Here is a 19,465-nt window from a genome sequence, read left to right on the forward strand (position 1 = left end):
AACTATAAAATATGTATATTGAATTGTTTATTTCTGAAGAATTTTATTTGTAAGTTTAAATTGAAATAAATTACAAATGAATAAAACAATTTTTGATTAATAATACAATAAAATATGTATATTTATTTAAATATTTTAGTGTGAATAGGCGATGTGACATGCAGGATTACTATGCATTTGTTTGTTCAGAATCTAACATTTTCTAGCCATTGGTTAGTGAAATTAAAAATGTTCAGGTGAAAAAAGGGATGTTCTTTTGATAAATAATCATTACCTAAAAAAAAAATAGGAGAAATAAAACAAAATTTAAGAAAAAAACACTATATTGCACTTCAGATTTTTTCCCTTCAGTTTAGTCTGTTCTCTAAAATTAAATATTTCATATATATAAATATCTACATTTATAAATAAGTGTAAAAATTGACAAAGCTATACATACATACATACATACATACAGTCTGTACTGAATAACAATATTATATCTATACTGAGTGTAGGATAAAAAAGCTAACAGCCTCTTTTCACGTTTTATAGATTTATCTAAAGTAGCACAAAATATTACAGTTTACATACATATTATACATTGCATGGGAAGCCCATAGAATTCAACAAAGCTTATAAAAAAAAACCTATTTCACTGATATTTTACAACTTAAACATAATTCCTATGATATTAATAAATACTTTTAGGTTTATTAATACTTAACAGGCATTTAAAACAATTTCAGAGCATAATAAGGTATTTGAAGGATACTACGATAAAACTTTGTTTCTGCTTGTTTTTTACAGTAGAACCTCTAATAAGGGGACACCTTCAGAATCCAACATAGTGTTCCCCTAATAGGGATGTCCCCTCAATAGGGGTTGGCTGTAGTGTTAAAACATATAGCCTAATCTGTTTCACAGGAAAGTGTCTCCTTAATAGGGTGTATCCTAAATAGGGGTGTCACAAAGGAGAGATTCTACCGTATAAAATCACTTTTTTGTTTGATCTGCAGGAATGCAACTGAACAAAAAAAAATCTGTATTTTTATGTTAGGTAAGTTTGCTTGACTTTGATACAATGGTCTTTCCTGCATTGTTTCTCTTGGTACTACTGCAGTGCATGTTCGCAAAAGCAAACAACATTCCTATTGGTAAGTAGAAGCTTGACATTCTTCTGACGGTACTACAATTATGATGGGCACCCATTTCAATTCTTGAAGAATTAACCAATCACATCTTTGTTCTTGCGCAATATCACATATTTATCACAAAGGGCAAGTCACTTTATGTCTATTCACACTTGTCTATTTATACTTGTTTATTCAACATCTCAGTTTTGCAACACGTTTCCATTATCATACCATACTATTTGATTTAATTTTCGTTTTATTCTTGTCCTTATGTTTTATATATAACTTTCCCTTAGTCCATGGGTTTTGCAGCACAAGTGGATTAAAGTCATCGGGCAACCAATGTTCTTTCCCGCTGATGGCAGCTACTAGTCCAAAATTTTGCCACTCTTCATCAGGGTAAATATGCGCTTCTAATCCGCGTACTTGTATTGCTTTATTCAGCTGCTCTATTACTAAGTTGATTATTTCACGTGATGAAGTGCGTGTCGTCACTTGAAGCTGTACAAAAATAAAAAATTAATTTTCAAAACAAGTCTACAATAAAAGTTAAGAGTAGTTTACCTAAAAATGTTAAATGCACAGAGACTAGTTACAAACTTTATTCAGAGTGAGAAGGCCTACAGTACCACAACCAAAAGCAGGTTGAAAAAGGGCTGTATGGGGAGGAAACCCAAATTTCCTTATATAGCAATTTTCAAGGCTGATCAAAGCCCTTCACAATAGATTCATATACAGTGGACTATAGGTCTAACATACAGCAACATTTCATTTCTCGGTCCCTTCCTATTAAGTTGCCACAACGCTGCTCATTTCTCCACAATGACACAGGCTGAACCTACAATGTCCTTTATAATACAGTAATTGAGAACAAACATACCTTAACACTGGTACCAGGTGCAAGGCCTGTATCGTAGGCTGGGTATACCCTCAATATTCCAATGTTTGCCCTGCTTATCTTGCGACTTCCAAACTTAGAATCGTTCTTATCAAGTGAACCTTTTCCTTTGGAGTCTGTCGTTTGAGATTCTACAGGTGACGGCGGTGGAGCAAAGAGTACTGATAAGGGTACACCTCCTTTTAACTGTTTATCCCTAGCATACTGTATCACATCCATAATCCAACGAGTTCCTTTCCATGCACTTTCCAAAGTCTAATAACAATAATTGAAAACATAATAATACAGTATTAAATATTACAATTTATATATCTTGGTATCTTTATGTCGACAAGAAAATTACATTTGCAGCCAAAGACAGAATTGCTGCATTTTTTACAATAAAATTACAATATTCAAATATTAAAATGACATCTAAAATTTAAATATAAAAAAACCTTTGGTGAGAGATATAAAAAATCTATTTAATTTAATGTATATACAGTAGAACCACTGTTAAAGGGACATCTTCAGGACCCAACAAAGTGTCCCTTTAATAGGGGGTCCCTTGAATAGGGGTGTATATTTTCTCTCGTTTGTTGCACAAGAATACTCCACTTAATATGGGTGTCCCAAAGTAAAACAAATAACATTGAGAACCTTAGATATTCCTATAATATTTTCAAGTATTGTAATGCTACAGCTCATATTGTATGATATTATAGAACAATGACACTCTACAGTATTCCACTATGATTCACAATACACTAATCACAATCTAATAATGTGTTGAGTCATGTAATGCTATTTACCTGTTGGAAATCAGCTATTTGTTGCTGCCTTTGTTTTGCTTCGTTTAATTCTTCCGCTTTAAACGCTTCACGTACACTTTGTTGCGCTAATAAGTTCTCCATTTCTAATATTGATGACAAACGCGAGTAGCAGCGTATAAAATCATTGTGGTACGTTGTTGTGTGAACTGCAAAAGAAAATAATTCAAAATAGTTAATTATTTAATTATACAAATTAATAACTTAAACAAACATAAATTAAATATTCTCAAGTACAAACTTAATTTAGATATATAAACTGGTTGTTCAGACAGGACTTACCCATCTCAAATACTTGCACTGGTAGCGATACATATTCATTTCCTTTCATAAAGTTATCCAGGTTTCCAGGGCCCGTACATACATCAGATACAGGTGGTACCATTATAATAAATGACACCTGCAATATGAAACAATGTAAATTAATAGATAGAATAGAACAATTTCAGAGACAAGGGGAGAAGTCAGTGATGATCGTCATGTACACCTAAACCCTCATAATTTTGTGTGAATTTTGAACACAAATTGGAGGACAATTATTTTGCACTAAATATTGAGAATGCTAGTAAAAAAATAATGTAAATAAAATAAAAATGTATTACCACAAATTAATCATGAACAGAACCATTTGTAAATCAACTCATATTAAAATTAAATAAATAATTACCTCATCATTAAGGTCAATGACCTCTAGGTCACACAGACGATGTTTTAAAGTCTCCTCTTCTGTGACCCCAATTCTCTTAGCCAAAAGTCTCGCTGCATCTGCTAGTTGTAACTGGAATTCCTCTTGCAATTTAGTAACTGGTTTTGTGACCTGTAAATTGAATAAAAGATTTGAAAGTGAAAAAATATAATATATAATGTAATATAAGTATGCTAACACTTGGAACAAAACCACAGAGTAAAAAAAAACAGTACAGCAGTTTAAATATATATCATATCCTGGCATTGACATGCTGTATTTAGGTTAGACAGACACAAACAATGACACTGCAATTAATTTACCTTGCATGTATTAAGTTTATATAGCCAATCCCATTCATCTTGCGATACATTTGAATTGTCTCTGATCTTGATGCATGGTAAAACGTTGGGTGCCTTCGCTTGTACTTGTATTCGTATCGTGTCAACAGAACTTCGTAATTTCATGTAGCCTAAGTATAGGCCTTTTTCTTGAGGCATTTGGTTTACTTGACTGAAGAATATTTTCTCCTACAAAAACAATACAAATTGTGAAATAAATTGTTGAGTCTTATCTAATGTTCTATCAACATTTTGGGGGCCCTGGGCTGTCTACCCTCCACCCAATGCCATTGTTCCACAATTTGTATTCCCATGTGCTCGTTTTAGGGAAAGGGAATAAAATAATTTACCTCCAGCAAACAATCTCATTTGGATATGGATTCAACCATTTTGCTGAAGAGATGTAGGCATGTAAATTTAAAAATTAAACAAATTTATTCCTGAAATAATTTAATTAATATGATAAAACTTACTGGAATGGATGAGAGGAGGTTTTCAGAAGCTGTAGGATTCTCAAAGCACACAGATCTACGCTTTTGTACTCTGCTAAGATTTAACCATTTTAGGCTTGTTGATTGCACACTTTTGGAGTCCTGGCAACGAAACAAAAAAACAAATGTCATTCAATGAAGACAAACGCACAGTTGCTCGCTGGAGAGACATGAAGCTTTACATCTACATTGTTTACAGTTACAGTTAAAATTATATCTTAAAGATAAGCAATATTTTGGTACCAATGTCAATTTATATGAACTTTAAAGCTTTATATTTAAATTTTAACATTTTTCTAAATTTTGTATATTTGTTTTTTTGTAATTTTAACTTTATGAATCCTCTTGTAACCCTATGTTTGAATTTAGTTTGTATAATTTTGTATTGTTTTAAGAGGCCCTCTTCAAGTCAGCTGTACTGCTGTAGTACAGATGTTAATAAATAAATGGGAGACAATATGTCTTTAATTTCTATCTAACATGTATTATCTATAGTACTTTAGTAAACATACCTTTATATGTTTAACCAGTACAAATATTGTGCTGCCGTTGTGGTCCCTAATGGGCTCATAATAAACCTGTCCCAGGTCCTGAATGCCCAACGTCGTCTGCATCTGCGACACAGCTTGTAATAATTTATTGCGAAACATTAGACTTGGTGACGTAGACAGCGCTTTTTCAAGATCACCTCTTAATACGTCAACATCTTCCCACGTACATGCCACCTGTTATGAAACATATATATATATATATACAATTATTTAACATATTTTTATTTGTAGTTGTCAAAATAAGATATTTACAATATAGAACTTTCCATTAAAAAACACAAATGATGATAATGCCCTTTTTAGGACAAAGTAAACAGAAATAATGATTTATTGTTGTAAAATAGTAGCTAATTTTAGAAGAAGATACTTGGAAGCTGAATTTTTGTCTCAATAGGAGATAAAACAACAGCACAAAACAAACAACAGCACTGTATTAATATATTTTTAACAAAATATCTATATTTATTTACAAAAACAATATTGCTCTTTAAAAGAAGTAATTAAAAGGACAAATCAAACATTGAAATCTTTAAATACTTGTATTATTTGAACTTCATTTAGAGCTGTTAATTCTATTAATTTAACAGTGTGTAGGCCTAGTACATAAATAAAATAAATATCTAGCTCTCTTAAATTTTAAATTTTCCAAGAACTTAGGTAGGATCCTAGGGGATGACACAGCTGACCTGACCCCCTAGCATTCCTAATTTTTGAAAATTACAATGCAAAAGATAGAAAATTCAGTTTGATTGACATTATAAAGTGCTCTATTGTTGGGTCATCAGACTTTATTTAGATGATTGTATGTCCAGGTGAAGACATATATACTTTATAATTAAATGTCTGATTGAATGACGTACATTTGGAATGTCTTCTGCATATTTAATGTGTTGCAAATCAAATTGCGTAAAACCCATTTCCTGTTTACGCAGGTATGAAATCAGCATCATTTCCAGATTGTCACGTAACCAACTGGTTAGCAGAACCCATTGCCTCATTTGCATAAGCCGCAGGTTCTGGCTGAAATCTCTAAAAGCTCTTTTACTAAACAAATAAAGAAATAAAATATACCTTCATAAACCATAGAAAATCCTGATGCATATTGCTTGGGTAGTTATCATCAACCTCAATGATTGGTAGATGATCTTCTGTTGTCACCAGCACTTTGTCCTCGCTATAAAGCAACGTGCACACGTACACAGCACGCTTTAGTTGTTTATGGAACTTAGGTGCAAATTGAAAGAAATTTTTTATGCTTTTCTTCATTGTTTTTCGTACTTGATTTGGAGATGACTTTGGCGAGTTTGCTGAAAAAGATGGAAATAAAAATAAAACTACAATAACTACTCTAAATTTGTAATAAAAGAAATCATAATAATTTATTTTGAATAATTTACATCCTTTGATATTAAAATGACAAAGGCATAAAAGTCATTATACTGTATGTTGAAATTAGGCTTGGTGGAATACCTTAAAATAAGCTTTAGGGTGAAAGACTACCTTTTTCATGATAATAATGAATAATAATAAGGATTTATATAGTGCACATACCACTTGCTTAAGGCACGTAATAAGTATAAGAAATATATAGCATGCCTATACAGTAGGCCTATCTGATTTGTTTATCATTGTATATAACATACTTTTTAACTCTACCGAGTCTGGTAGTCTGGCATCTTTCACCTCTTTAAATAGCTCTTCTAAAACCTTCATTTGTCCACAACTTCGTGATTTTCTTCCGTCTCTGTCACGCCAACCTGGTAAAAAATGACAATAAGTAACCAAAATTCATCTGGTTTTGCTCAATCTTACATGTATTTAGAAAGAGGCTATGATCGTTATCTGGTCTCTCCCAGTAATTTGTTTAAATAAAATCTAGACATTCCATTTCGGTATTAATAGTTTTTTGTACTGTTGTTGATGTTATAAAGAAAACCATTACATACAGTGCAGTATGTATACACCAATATCTTGACTAAGTTTAAATGTGACATTTGATTGATTAAACAATAACAAAAACCTACAAGATGGAATAGCTGATGGCGGTGTTGATATTTGGGCAATGCCAAACCCCTTCATATTAAATGCTGAAACCCGTACATAATAACATTTTCCAGCAATAAGTCCTTGTATTTTATAACTGAGATTAGTGCTATTATACAATATATGTTCACCAGAGCATTGACTAAAATCTTCTTGTAGACTCCACTCAACTATAAAAAGAAAAAGTAAAAGTAATTAAAAATTCACTCAAAAATCATGTGTATGCCAATTTGTTGGTGATTGTAAGACCCATTTGTATACATGACTCTGTGGTGGGTTGCGGGATAGGGTTGTCACCACACATATTAAGATATATATTCAATATACAGAATTATCAATATTTTATCAGTTTTGCACAATCACTACTAATGTTGATGACTGAGTATATAATAATAAATGATTTTTACTTTTATATCTTGTTATAACTCCTGAGTTGTTGTTACTAGGCTCATCAAATTCAACTAATATACTGGAACTGCTTGTAACACAAATTGTCACATTTTGTGGTGGCTCAGGTGGTCCTGGAACAAATAAGAATATAATTCGAAATGGTTCAGATGGTGATATAGAAACTAATTAAAATACCAAATCTCAAATACAGCCTGCTAAATAATAACATTGTCCACCAAACAAACATCCCGTTAAACTTGAACTGATAATTTTAATATTCTCTAAATAATAGCACCAGCTAGCAAGTAACAACCGTGTGTTGATTTCGTTTGATAATTTTAATGTTCTCTTTATTACTTACTTGCATGTTCAAATGTAGCCTTCATTTTTCGGAATAGACGATGTTTCCATTCCCAGTCTCGCAACTTTTTATCGGTTTCCTGAAAATAAAAATCGTAGTAGACCTAGTTAATCTTTCCAAAACTGCCAGGTTCTCTACATGAGAAGTGAAAGCAAACAGGACCCTGTCAGGATTGAGTATGTGTATAACATGTAACCATCAATCCATTGATCTAAGGAACTGATCCAGATCTGGAATGCTGGATAGATAGGTGTGATGGTGTTTTGTTTTCAATGTATAGTATATTAGGTTTAAAAAAAAATGTTTGTGAGTTGTATAGTTGACTCTCAGTCTTGTACTGAAGATAAAGTAAAATAAATGTGATTTTCAAATAGATAAACATGTAATAGAAAACTCACCTTGTTAACAGATTGACTGGAGCCAGTGTTGTTAACCGTGCGTGACGTAAGCTCTTGCACTTGTCTGTCGGCTTCATTGATCAGTGTGTTTAGTTTAGAAGCCCTGGCATCTTTGTGAAGATCTAAAATCATAAATATATTGTAAAACACACTTGCACCAAAGAAGTAAGTGTTACCCATAAGATCAACAAATTTCTTTCGGGCTGTCTTAATTTATTGTTTTGATTTAGCTTTTTGCTTAATTTATTTGTATCTCCATTGAGATCCAGCCATTGATACCCACATCATTGTCATTTTTTCAGTAATTTGTCTTTGATAATATATAATAAAACATAGTAACTTTTATGTAAACCATGGAAAACTAATAAAACATCTAGACTGTTCATTAAAATAATAAAAAAAAAATTACACTCTTGCTCAAAAAATGTTAAATTTACAAGCACAACTTGAATCTGCCATTGACAGCTTAAAAAATGTACTCACATTTAGGATTTTCTCGAGCACCAAAGGTAAGCAGTAGTTTAGCCATAGCTAGGTTGTGTACCATAATTGCAATATCCAATGGAGTGAAATCATCAACGTTAACAGCATTTATATCCAAACCATTGCAGTCGAGAATAAACTTAGCACGATCAATCTCCTGGTTATGTACAGCATCAAATAATGCTGCAGAATAAATTAAAAGCGGAAATGTAGCTTGGCCGTTAGAAAAATAATTTCTAATTGATAGAGTCAAAAACCTCTTTTAACCGTTAATTTTCTTTTAGTTATAGTAAACATACAATAATTTGTATTTCTAAGCCTATTTAAAAACACTTTAAAACTAAAGAAGATATTATTGGTGACAAAAGGTATTTCAGTGACAATTGACAATTTACACTGTGTCCTGCTGTGTCAGAGTAAAAGTCTCTTTTATTTTTAAATGCCACCTGATTAAATTTTTTTGTGCCAACACCTGTTGTTAAACAAAATATAAATTTACAAATAGTTGGATAGATTCACACATTTTCTGATATATTTCTAATACACTATTGCAGCACAGTGACGTAATCTATCCTAATTCTTAAGGAGATAATTGTGATGAAACACTTTAATGTGACCAAGTCAATTTAAAAACAATCTTTTTTATGACTCTAGAGAAAAAAAAAGTTTGTTTTCATGACATTTTGAAGTATTTCTTTGTAAAGACTTTTAATGTTTCCTGAATATGCGGTTTTGCTTTCGCAAACGAAAGTTTTTTTGCGGCACTAAAAAACGGCACCGTAGAAATATAATTCTTCTAGAAATTGTTATAGGTGATTCAATGTTGAATGTGTTTTATTTACCATTAAATGTGATAAAAGAAGTGACAAAATAAATTGACATAGGCTGTCTAAAACTAATTCACAGCAATCAAATCAAAACAGCATTGGCATCAGGCACATGTGCTATCACAACGCAAATTAGTTTAGGTCATAGCAAAATAGAATTTACAAAGAAAGACCCTATGACATAATTAGATTGGAAAAAATATCCCCTGTATCGTTAAAGTATTGTCCCTCTTGGGAAGCCAAATTTGACATAAAATGTTCTATGTATCCTCACCAGTTATATCACTAAAGTTTGCTTTTGATGAACGACGGTTTTTGTCCTTTTCTACTTTGGTTCCAGATCCCTCCGATTCAGAGCTAGTTGATCCTCTTTTCTTACCAGAAAGCGTTCTTTGTAATCGATTTTGTAATGATGGCGAGACTGGAACTTGTGAGTTTTCTTTACTTTCTGTTGATTCCAAGTGTAGACTTTCTAAACTGTGTGCTTTTCTTAATTCAGGACTGAAAACAAATGATAACAAATGCACTAATTATAATTAAAATTCATTCATGATTACTGATCATGACTACAAATCATGAATAATAATCATGATTAAAATCAAACCATTTAAAACTCTCTCAAATTTGTTGAGATGAAATTCATCTTCATTCAGAATATTAATAATCGGAATTTTAGATTTTTTGTAATAATCTTTAACTTAAAGCTATTTATAGTGCATCAATAAAATATACCTCAAAGTATTAAATGTAAAAATAGACATTCATTACAAGCATTCTACAGTATATTAGTTAAGCTAAAGCAACTATATATAATATACAACTTCCAAATATGGTAATACTAGCATTTAATAAAGATTACAATTTTGGAATGAATGAAAATATAAAGGTAAAATAAAACATTTAAATTATAATTTCAAATTGCTAATAAGATATAATTTTCACAAGAGTAATAAAATATCGGAAATTGTTTACTTTCAACCATAATTATTCTTTATTACTGTTTAATTAAATAATGCTAAATTATATTAACATTGATGATAAATAAAAAGCTAACTTACCCATCAACAGTAGATTTTCTTCTTATATTAGGTTGTATATGTTCCACAATAGTATTGCGTCTATCTCCTTTTTGGCTCAGTCTTCTAGCGAGTTTAGTAAAACTACTGGCACTGCCATTTAACTTTGATTTCTTGTCCCCATCCGAACTCTAAAAGAAATAACACTCATGCGGTTAGCATACCCTGTCACACCATCAAACAAGTTTCCTGTTTCTCGCTGCGGAGACTCTAATATAAATCGGTTGAAAGGCGTGATAAGCAATTCTACTCTGCATATTATTACCTCACGAAACATGGCTCCCACAGACATCACTGTGAATATCACTTTCCTTTTCATGTAAAATTTAATTAAAATTGAGGGAAAAAAGCACAAATTTCCTTGCTATTAAAAATTCTAAAGTGATAGTCACAAGTGTATTAACCGCATCAGAACTTTTTTATATTTTTATTCTATTAATCAATTAAAATAATCTATTGTGTTAATAACATCCTCATTTGAAATAAGGTGTGTCATAATTTGATTAAAACGTACATTTTTATTTATAATTGTTTCTTGTCGAATGATAATTGCGAGGTAGCTTTGTTAAGTTGTTAATTGTACATTATACTAAATACTGTTCATGTATGAACGCCATGATAGTGATCTGGAGGTTTGGGTTCGAGTCTGAGATTCACTCAGTATTCTCAATAATGTACTTTGTAAATTACAATTAAAAAACAAAAACGTTCAACAACAAACGCAGTAGATAACAAGTTTCAGTTTAGGCCATATTACTAACTGTAAAAGACAACACAATACATAATAAGGAAGTGTATGTCTCATATTATTACATATTAAACCAATGCATTTAAGGTAAGTGTACTATAAAACCACTGATGAGATAATAATACATAACTTTGGTTTAAAAAAGAAAAGTCTATGAAACTACTTTAGTAATATTTGTACTTCCTTAAATGAAAATTCACATCTTTTTACAAATTTGAACAAACCATTCTTATTTGCCCTACTAAATTTATATGCAATCAATCAATTCCTGATTTTTTTTCTGGATTTTCCCCTAAAAATTTAGAAATATTTTGCTATTATTCAATTGTTATTACAATATATTATAAATTGCAAATCAATATTAAATCATGAAACACATCTAGAATTTAGAAAGGAACTGAGATTTTAATTCACAATTTATAATATTGGTTACAAAATTATTCAATTCGCATAGATGCCATAGAAACAACATTGACAGCATAGTTAGCAATGATAAAGGCTTACTGAAATATATTGCATTTTAATGGCAAAATTATTGCGAGTTACTAGATACTTAAAAAAAGCAGCTGCAAGCTGATTTGAGAAACACACTCGACTAAAGGTAAAATGTCCAATAAAATGATGTTAACATTAACAATGTTATTCCAAATATGTTAGGAAAGCGCTTGCTACTTGTCTTATTTATTTAATCAGCTTACTTTATGAGAACACTGCACTAGAGATGTTCGTTTAAGAGGCATTTAAAACTAACAAAATTAATGGGGATGATAGCTTTACAATCTCAGAGAAAAAACACTTACACATACAGCTCTAGAAATATGAAGACAGGGCAAAAGGTGTATCTACAGCCGATAACTAACAAACTTTATAGAGAGAATGAAAATAAAGTCAAGAAACTGATGAAGATTCTATTAAATGGGGAAACCCCAATATTATGGGGACAACTATATAGAGGAGACATCCCTTTTGGGGACACCCCTAATGTGGGGACACTCCTAGTGGGGGACACTTCGATTGAGGGGAAACCCTTATTATGGGGACAACTCACAGAGGAGATATCTTTTTGGGGACACCCCTATTGTGGGGTAATTTCAAGTGAGGCGACATATTTTCAATATTATATACTTTAAATTGTAAATGTTCTACTTCTGTTTCTCATAAAATTTCTAATTTTGATTTTATTATTTAAAAAAACAACAGCAATAACCTGCCACTTGCAGGTTTAAAAATAAATGTAAAAATATTATAAAATACTGTACATCTGAATAGGACAATAATTGTTTTCTTCTTTAGTGATTCCAGATTGATTGTTCTTATAAACAAGAATCTCATTCCTTTCCCACAAACATCAAACAATAGAAAAACTTTGCCAATATAAAATTTTCCCACCAACTAAAGAAAACCGAAACCGCCTCTTAAAAATGAAACCATATGGGTGGTGAAATAATAACTGCAACAATACAAAGGGATAAATTTTTAGTTCATTCTTTTTTTTAAGCGTAGTAAGAAAATAAAATTTGTGTGTAAAGCCGCAATGAAAGAAATCAAAGTTGCAGAAAAGCACTTTGCCTTTTGTACAGATGATCCTATTGTGTGATGATGGGAAGTGATGGATAGATAATAATTTAATCGTTATGGCCTAGTAAACTTTAGTCCAACTATTAAATACAGTAAGGCTAGTTCACATCAACTTATGGCCATCTTAAATTATATAAAACTATAAAGCTAAAGTTGCAACTTTGATGCAACACAAGTATGTAAGCACACTGCATGTTATTTGACAAATCACAAGTGTGATAGATCACCCTAACTGTGATTGGTCAACTCACTTGTGTTGCACCTACGTTGTTGCGTTGATCCAAACCAAAACCTTTCTTAAAAGAAGTTATTTTTTGATATCTTTTTGATTTAATTTTGTGTGTGTAATTTATATTACTTATATATGTTTTGGATTACTGTTTTTTTCATTAAAGGTTTTGAATAGACTACAGATGAAAGTGATTATAGAAAACAACAGTTGTATTTAATTCAAATATAATTAGTATGGGTAGTTAACTTACCGTTGCTGTGGTATTTGGATAGTAAAGCTGGGAAGAAGATTTGCTGAAGGGCGTGTCATCTAGGCTGGGAGCAGGGGCAGGGTTACCACTCTCCTCATCTTCCAACCTCCATGCTGCTCCTGCAAAACAATAACAATTGTATGATAAACAAACTCTTATAATATTTCTACATTTGTCATTTGTATGGTTGTCACAATAAGTACTATAGACGTTACACACATCCAATGGAAGGGCAGCATCTAGTTAGTGATAACCTTTCTACCATAGAGAAAGTGGCAGAGAATGCAACATTTGACCATAGAAATTGGTCTTAAAAACAATTAGTTCTCACTATTTTTTAGCCTTTAACTTGATATGATACGGTTTATTTATTATTATTTACAACTTTATAACTTATTTTTGGGTAATATAAGAAAGAAAGAAAGTTTTCATTTACTACATTACAAGAAATTAAAGGTTGAAAATAGTTTAAGATAAAGCATTACTGATATTTTTGACAGTTCGTTTCAAATCCATTTAATTCATGAAAACAAAACTGTAAATCAAATTTACCAAACGAAGTATTAATATTTGACAACATACTACGACAATGAATACATTAAATAACATTCAATAGCAAAGGGATTTAAAATAGGAAAATAATCTGTTAAGAAATGGTGATTGTAATAACTATTTATTACACATAAGTGTCCAGTGTTATAATTAAATCATAAAAAAAAAGTATGAAATGTAACAACATTCAAAGGTTGAGGATAGATTTACGGGCGAAAGCTAATCTTTTGAGAGGTAGTGATATTTAGTAATTATTTATTAAATATCAAAATTAAAAATCTATGAGATGAAAAACGATAGAAAGTGAGTAGGTGTACACATAAAAACAGGGTTCACGATGAATTTGGGGGCGACCTGCGTAGATGTTACATTAGTATTCACATTGATCATACGCTGTGGATTAGGACATTACCACACAATATGATATGGATTTGCATAGATTATTTTATGATGCGTATAGATGATTATTATATGCATACAATTTGCTTATATGGTCATGGAGTGATAGTTGTACAAATGTGAACATGTTTTGTAATAACATGTAATACCATACACAGAACCATTGTACAACCATGTTACATGTTGTCCTAGATAAACACTAATTACATTTGTTTAAATTCAATTCATCTTTATTGATCTAAATTCAAATAAATCAGAAAGTCTTTATTTATACACTACAACGGATAAAAAACATACAAAATATTAAGATCCAAATTTAGACAATGATTTATAAAATATTTTATGTTCTCTCCATGAGTAGCCAAATTATCTATTCATTATTTATTTATTATTTAATTATGTATTTCTCATACAGTATATGGATGTAGACTTTCACATAATTAATACAAGTTAAGTCAGTCAGATATATAAGCAGGTACTTAAAAACATGCTTATGACACAATACATTAATCAAAGAAGCTCTTGATATAAATAAATCAAAGTTTAATTGAATTTTATAACTGATTGAATATAAAAATGTAACTATATTTATACATGGAATTGTTTTTGTTGATGAAAAATATGAATTTGAGGAATTTATGCATAAAGAAATCAACAATAATATCTAAATATTAAATTACTAACAGCAAAGTAATAGTAGTAGTAGTAATAAACATAGTTCTTGTAGTATTACTGAACGGTAACAAAATACTGAAATGATGAGTGAAAAAAGTCATCATCATAGCTGAGATTTAAAACCCAAACCGCATTTCAAAATATAAATAAATTTAATTCTCTATTTGTTATTGCAACTTCAAATTACAAATGTGTAATCTTGTACTTAATATAATAAGACTACAGGATTTCAGAAGCAGACTTTGGTTTAAACATCGATAACAATAATAATTTTAGATGATGCGAATGCTCTATGGATAAACTCATGTTTATAATTAGTCACTGTGGATTTCAAATGTTTAATTGTACTGCACATGAAACCACAAAGTACCTTGACAAATGTAATGCATGCAGATTTCGTGCGATTAAATATTTTAATTTCAACCAAATTTGCTGCTGCCTATAAATCATAATTCATGTTTAATGAACTGAAATAATCTTTGATTTATTATCTATTAATACATACAAATAATTTTTGAATGGCATAGAAATCAGCAAAAATGTTATTTTACTAAATTATTTAATAAAATTAGAATTTATTTTTTATATGAACTGTTGCATGTTCCAAGGCACATAATAAATATGATGTATTGTGTGCTTCTCAATTTTTGATGTTATTTTATGCTATCTTTTTAAAACATTTTAAATATTTTAAGTACCTTTTAATAATGTAAAAAATTGTCACAATTCAGTTTTTCTGTGAAGACGATTTTAATAAATATACCATTATGAATGAATGAATGAAATTGTTAAATATTTTTTTCTGTTAAGTGTTATTACTCAGAAACCCTCCTATTCAGGAGATACTCCTATTAAGGAGCACTTTCTTGTGAAATGAATGAGGAGAAATATACTTTAACACCTATTTAGGGACCACTCAAAGGGACACTACAGTATATGTTGTGTCCCCTTAATTCTACTGTGTTCATATTATGATTTCTTATTAGTAAATTTAAAAGGTATACACATTTTCTAATGGTACTACAGCACTATTTATATGATAACTATACTATAGCTATAGAAAATAAAGATTTGATGTTTTATGAATTTCTCCAAATATTTAGATACTTTCTAAAGTACTGTAAGTCATCTACCTTTCAAATATAGCATCCTTTGGTACATCACTACAGGAAACACGTCTATACAGGGAACACCCATATTAAGGGGGAACCCCTATACAGGGAACACCCATATTAGGGGGGGCACCCCTATGAAGGGGACACCCTTATGAAGGGGACATTTTCTGTTTAAACTAATAAGAGGAAATATACAGTACATTACACTACCTGCTTTTTACTCAGGGGATACCTATGATTGAAAGTCAAAGGCCTTTTCCTTAATATATAAATTCATTTCACAGGATTGTTGTGCAGTCATACAGAAAATACAAACATACTTACCTAAAAAGTGTTGTTTACAAATAACCCTATTCCTTCTTATAACTTTCTTAAGTGCTACTAACCAACGTTCCTGCACTCGTTCTTTCATGTCGAATCAAACTATTATTTTATTTTGAGCATTTTCAAAATAATTTTTTTCCAAAAAATATTAAAACGATTTTGAATTCCAGTTGTCAAATGTCATTTATAAAATAAACATCTTTCGAAATAAATAATTTGAATTGAAGTTGATGAAATCCCTGCACATGTGAAGTTGCAACGGACAGAATGCTTTATGAATTGACGACACGCTGATTGTATTAATATAGACTAAACCACTTCTTCACATACGACACGGAGCAAGGCATTAAATATTAATGAGATATTGAGCAATGGTTGCCAGTCACTGGAAAGGCTACTACTGTAGTTCAGTAGACAATCAACTTCTTCACATACTGAAATTGATTGCACAATGAGCCATGTACTGTACGCTGACAAGTAGAGATCTTCTCATACAGAATAGAATATACTGATAACAATATTCATGACTGACAGAATCTGTTAAAGATTCACCAATCACCTAACAAACTTCATTATAAAGTGAGAAAAATACTTTAATTAAGAAAAACTTTGTAATAATAAAGTCACTGGAAGAAGGAACTGAATGACATCATAGCTGGCCTTGCACTGTCGATATTAAGAAGCAGAAAACAATTAAACCATACTGTTGTGACGTGTACTATTTAAACATTTAATGACTATAGGAGATTGCTAACTAAACATTTTAATTAATGTTATTATTTAATGTTAATAAAAAATATCGGTAGATAATATCATGAGGTCTTTGCTAGCAGATACAATAGGTAATAGTTCCTTTATATAATGTAGATATCCATTTCTTTATAGTCGACAGGAAGTTGTTTAAAAAAAATTATAATTTCCAAAGATCAATACATTTAGTGACCATGTTACATTTGTAAAGATCTCGCAAAGATGGAATTGATTTTACTGATTCTGAAAATCAGTTCAGTTTCTACAAAAAAAAAAGTATAGTAGGAATTTGTTTGTGGACGTATTCAATTTAGGAGAGTTTTATCTGATGAAATACTAATAAAAAAAAGCGTATCTATTTTTTTACATTTGTTTTATTTAGAATATTATTTGATGGTTACATACTTTCCATTGGCAGATTCAGGCGTGATCCTCCATATGACAGTAAAATATAATTACATGAACTACTCATTGATATCAATTATTGAAATACTATTAATATTAAATGTAAGCGAAATCCTGGATCTGTCCCTGCTTTCTGTTAAGCATGATTTGAATTCACTTTTATGTTGTAATATCAATAGTATTGATGACAAATAACAGAGTTCAGTTACCAATAACATACAGTAAATGATATGGTGAATTTGAATGATGAAATAATATCCAAAGTGTGTTTTGAATATTTTAAATGAGAAGCATTGTATATACAAGCGCCTGAGAAATAGACATAATCTTTTATCCAGTAAATGCTAATATGGGAAGTTATTAATTAATATATAAATGTGATAGATGAGCAAGTGTTAAGGCATGTTTTGCACATTTTGCCTGGCACTGACCATAACGGATACAGAAAGCTAAGTGAAAATGTACTAAATACAAATTGTATCATCAAAACATTGAAAGAAAATAAAACATTATAATGTAGAATGTAGACATACAAGGATTTTAAACAGACAGTTTGTTGACGTCAATGTGAAGGCCCAATGTTCAATTAAAAGATCTACAAAGCACTAATGGGATCGTAAGGTGAATACAATTTACTATTTTCACTAATTTAAAAATAACTACCTATTAATGTCAATATATTAATTTATCGATATGGTATCAATCAAGAAGAATGGAGAGGGACAGTGGTAACATTCTCGATTGGAAATTCTTAAAATATATTAAAATGTTTTTTCTAATCTATTTTTTATTTATATTTGTTTGTAAAAAAAAAAGGAAATTTGTTATGCTTTGGGAACTGCAGAAGATTACCGCTCACTTCTGATTAGATTAACAACATGATGGATTGGTTTATTTTAATATTCTCAAATATTAACTTATAAATAATGTAGTAAGAAAATCATTTTGTGTACTGAAACCAAATTAATTAATAGTAAATTAATCAACACTTTTCATTTACTAATCTAAACAGTAACATTTTGTGTACTACATATTGAATGCAATCAAAATAAACAGAACACTTGTTTGTAGGCTATCATGTTTGGGTGTAATGTAATGTTTAAAATAACCATATTTTGGCACTTTGTATAGTCATTATTTCTGGATAACAGCCTATTTTTTACTCAAAATAAAACTAGTTTGATGATTATCATTGTTGGTTGTGTAATAACGTCATTGTTGTCCATAGAGAGTTGTCAAATGCTTCCCCCTCCCCTCACTCAGAGACTTTATGAGTTGAGGTCAAATTGAAACAGCGATTGTGTTGCAGCTATTAATTGCTTCATGTGTATGCTAATTCTTTACCATTTGCATGTGGAGACCAGGAATTAAAATGGAACAGGGCATAGTTAGGTAGGCCTATCCCTTCACTTTCTCAATAGATTTGTATTGTTTACTAGAGCTATGAACAATTATTAAAAACACCTGAAACAGCTGAAAATTCACACCCCTGGCTAATATAGGTTCATATCCAGGCATCAATTTGCTCTTGAAAAACAAAATGTTGCCAATTTACAAAACGAAAAGTAAACCCAGATGGCGTATTGTTTCATAAACGGTCAACAAGGGGTGAATTTGTTTCCTTAATTAAACTGGATGAAAAGAAGCTGCTTGCATTACATTGGCGGTAAGTAAGTAGAGCAGTACGGATTTAGTGAGAGATTAAACAAGTTCTAGACTTTAGTCAGCCCCAAGGCTTCTGTATTCATACTCTTAATAATCTTTAATCCTTCCTGTTTTAAAGTGTTATTAGAGTGTTTTTAACTATATACAAGACAAAACAAACATAAAAAAATAGAAAAATTTGTACCTAATACAATGTATAAGAGTAAGATGGTTGATATAATTTTGATTCAAAGCTAGGAAAAATATTCAAGTTAAAAAAACCTTCCAGGACCATGAACAAGCTCCTCTTATAAATCTATAGTAC

General features: G+C 30.6%; 2 protein-coding genes across 3 annotated transcripts in view; one reads left to right on the forward strand and one right to left on the reverse strand.

Moving 5' to 3' along the window:
* LOC144841364 (GTP-binding protein Rhes-like) overlaps positions 1-19,465 on the forward strand; it is a 154,722-nt gene that overhangs the window by 134,166 nt on the left and 1,091 nt on the right. The gene's annotated exons all lie outside the window — the stretch shown is intronic.
* The window catches only part of LOC144841340 (ankyrin repeat and fibronectin type-III domain-containing protein 1-like), a 46,911-nt gene continuing 28,230 nt past the window's right edge, over positions 785-19,465 (reverse strand). The window contains exons 3-20 of one of the 2 annotated variants that reach the window (XM_078697644.1): positions 13,277-13,395; positions 10,451-10,599; positions 9,667-9,893; positions 8,566-8,748; positions 8,083-8,204; positions 7,685-7,763; positions 7,341-7,454; positions 6,915-7,103; positions 6,534-6,647; positions 5,962-6,197; positions 4,852-5,064; positions 4,322-4,441; positions 3,831-4,037; positions 3,490-3,639; positions 3,105-3,222; positions 2,805-2,971; positions 1,996-2,268; positions 785-1,616 (exon numbers count right to left, since the gene is read on the reverse strand). In XM_078697644.1, coding sequence (XP_078553770.1) covers positions 1,341-1,616; positions 1,996-2,268; positions 2,805-2,971; positions 3,105-3,222; positions 3,490-3,639; positions 3,831-4,037; positions 4,322-4,441; positions 4,852-5,064; positions 5,962-6,197; positions 6,534-6,647; positions 6,915-7,103; positions 7,341-7,454; positions 7,685-7,763; positions 8,083-8,204; positions 8,566-8,748; positions 9,667-9,893; positions 10,451-10,599; positions 13,277-13,395 — 3,056 coding nt within the window. In that variant the 3' untranslated portion in view covers positions 785-1,340. The remainder of the gene's footprint in view (positions 1,617-1,995; positions 2,269-2,804; positions 2,972-3,104; positions 3,223-3,489; positions 3,640-3,830; positions 4,038-4,321; positions 4,442-4,851; positions 5,065-5,961; positions 6,198-6,533; positions 6,648-6,914; positions 7,104-7,340; positions 7,455-7,684; positions 7,764-8,082; positions 8,205-8,565; positions 8,749-9,666; positions 9,894-10,450; positions 10,600-13,276; positions 13,396-19,465) is intronic. The other variant, XM_078697645.1, reaches the window with a different exon arrangement.

Source organism: Antedon bifida, chromosome 4, assembly GCF_963402885.1.
Source record: "Antedon bifida chromosome 4, ecAntBifi1.1, whole genome shotgun sequence".
Taxonomy (NCBI): domain Eukaryota; kingdom Metazoa; phylum Echinodermata; class Crinoidea; order Comatulida; family Antedonidae; genus Antedon; species Antedon bifida.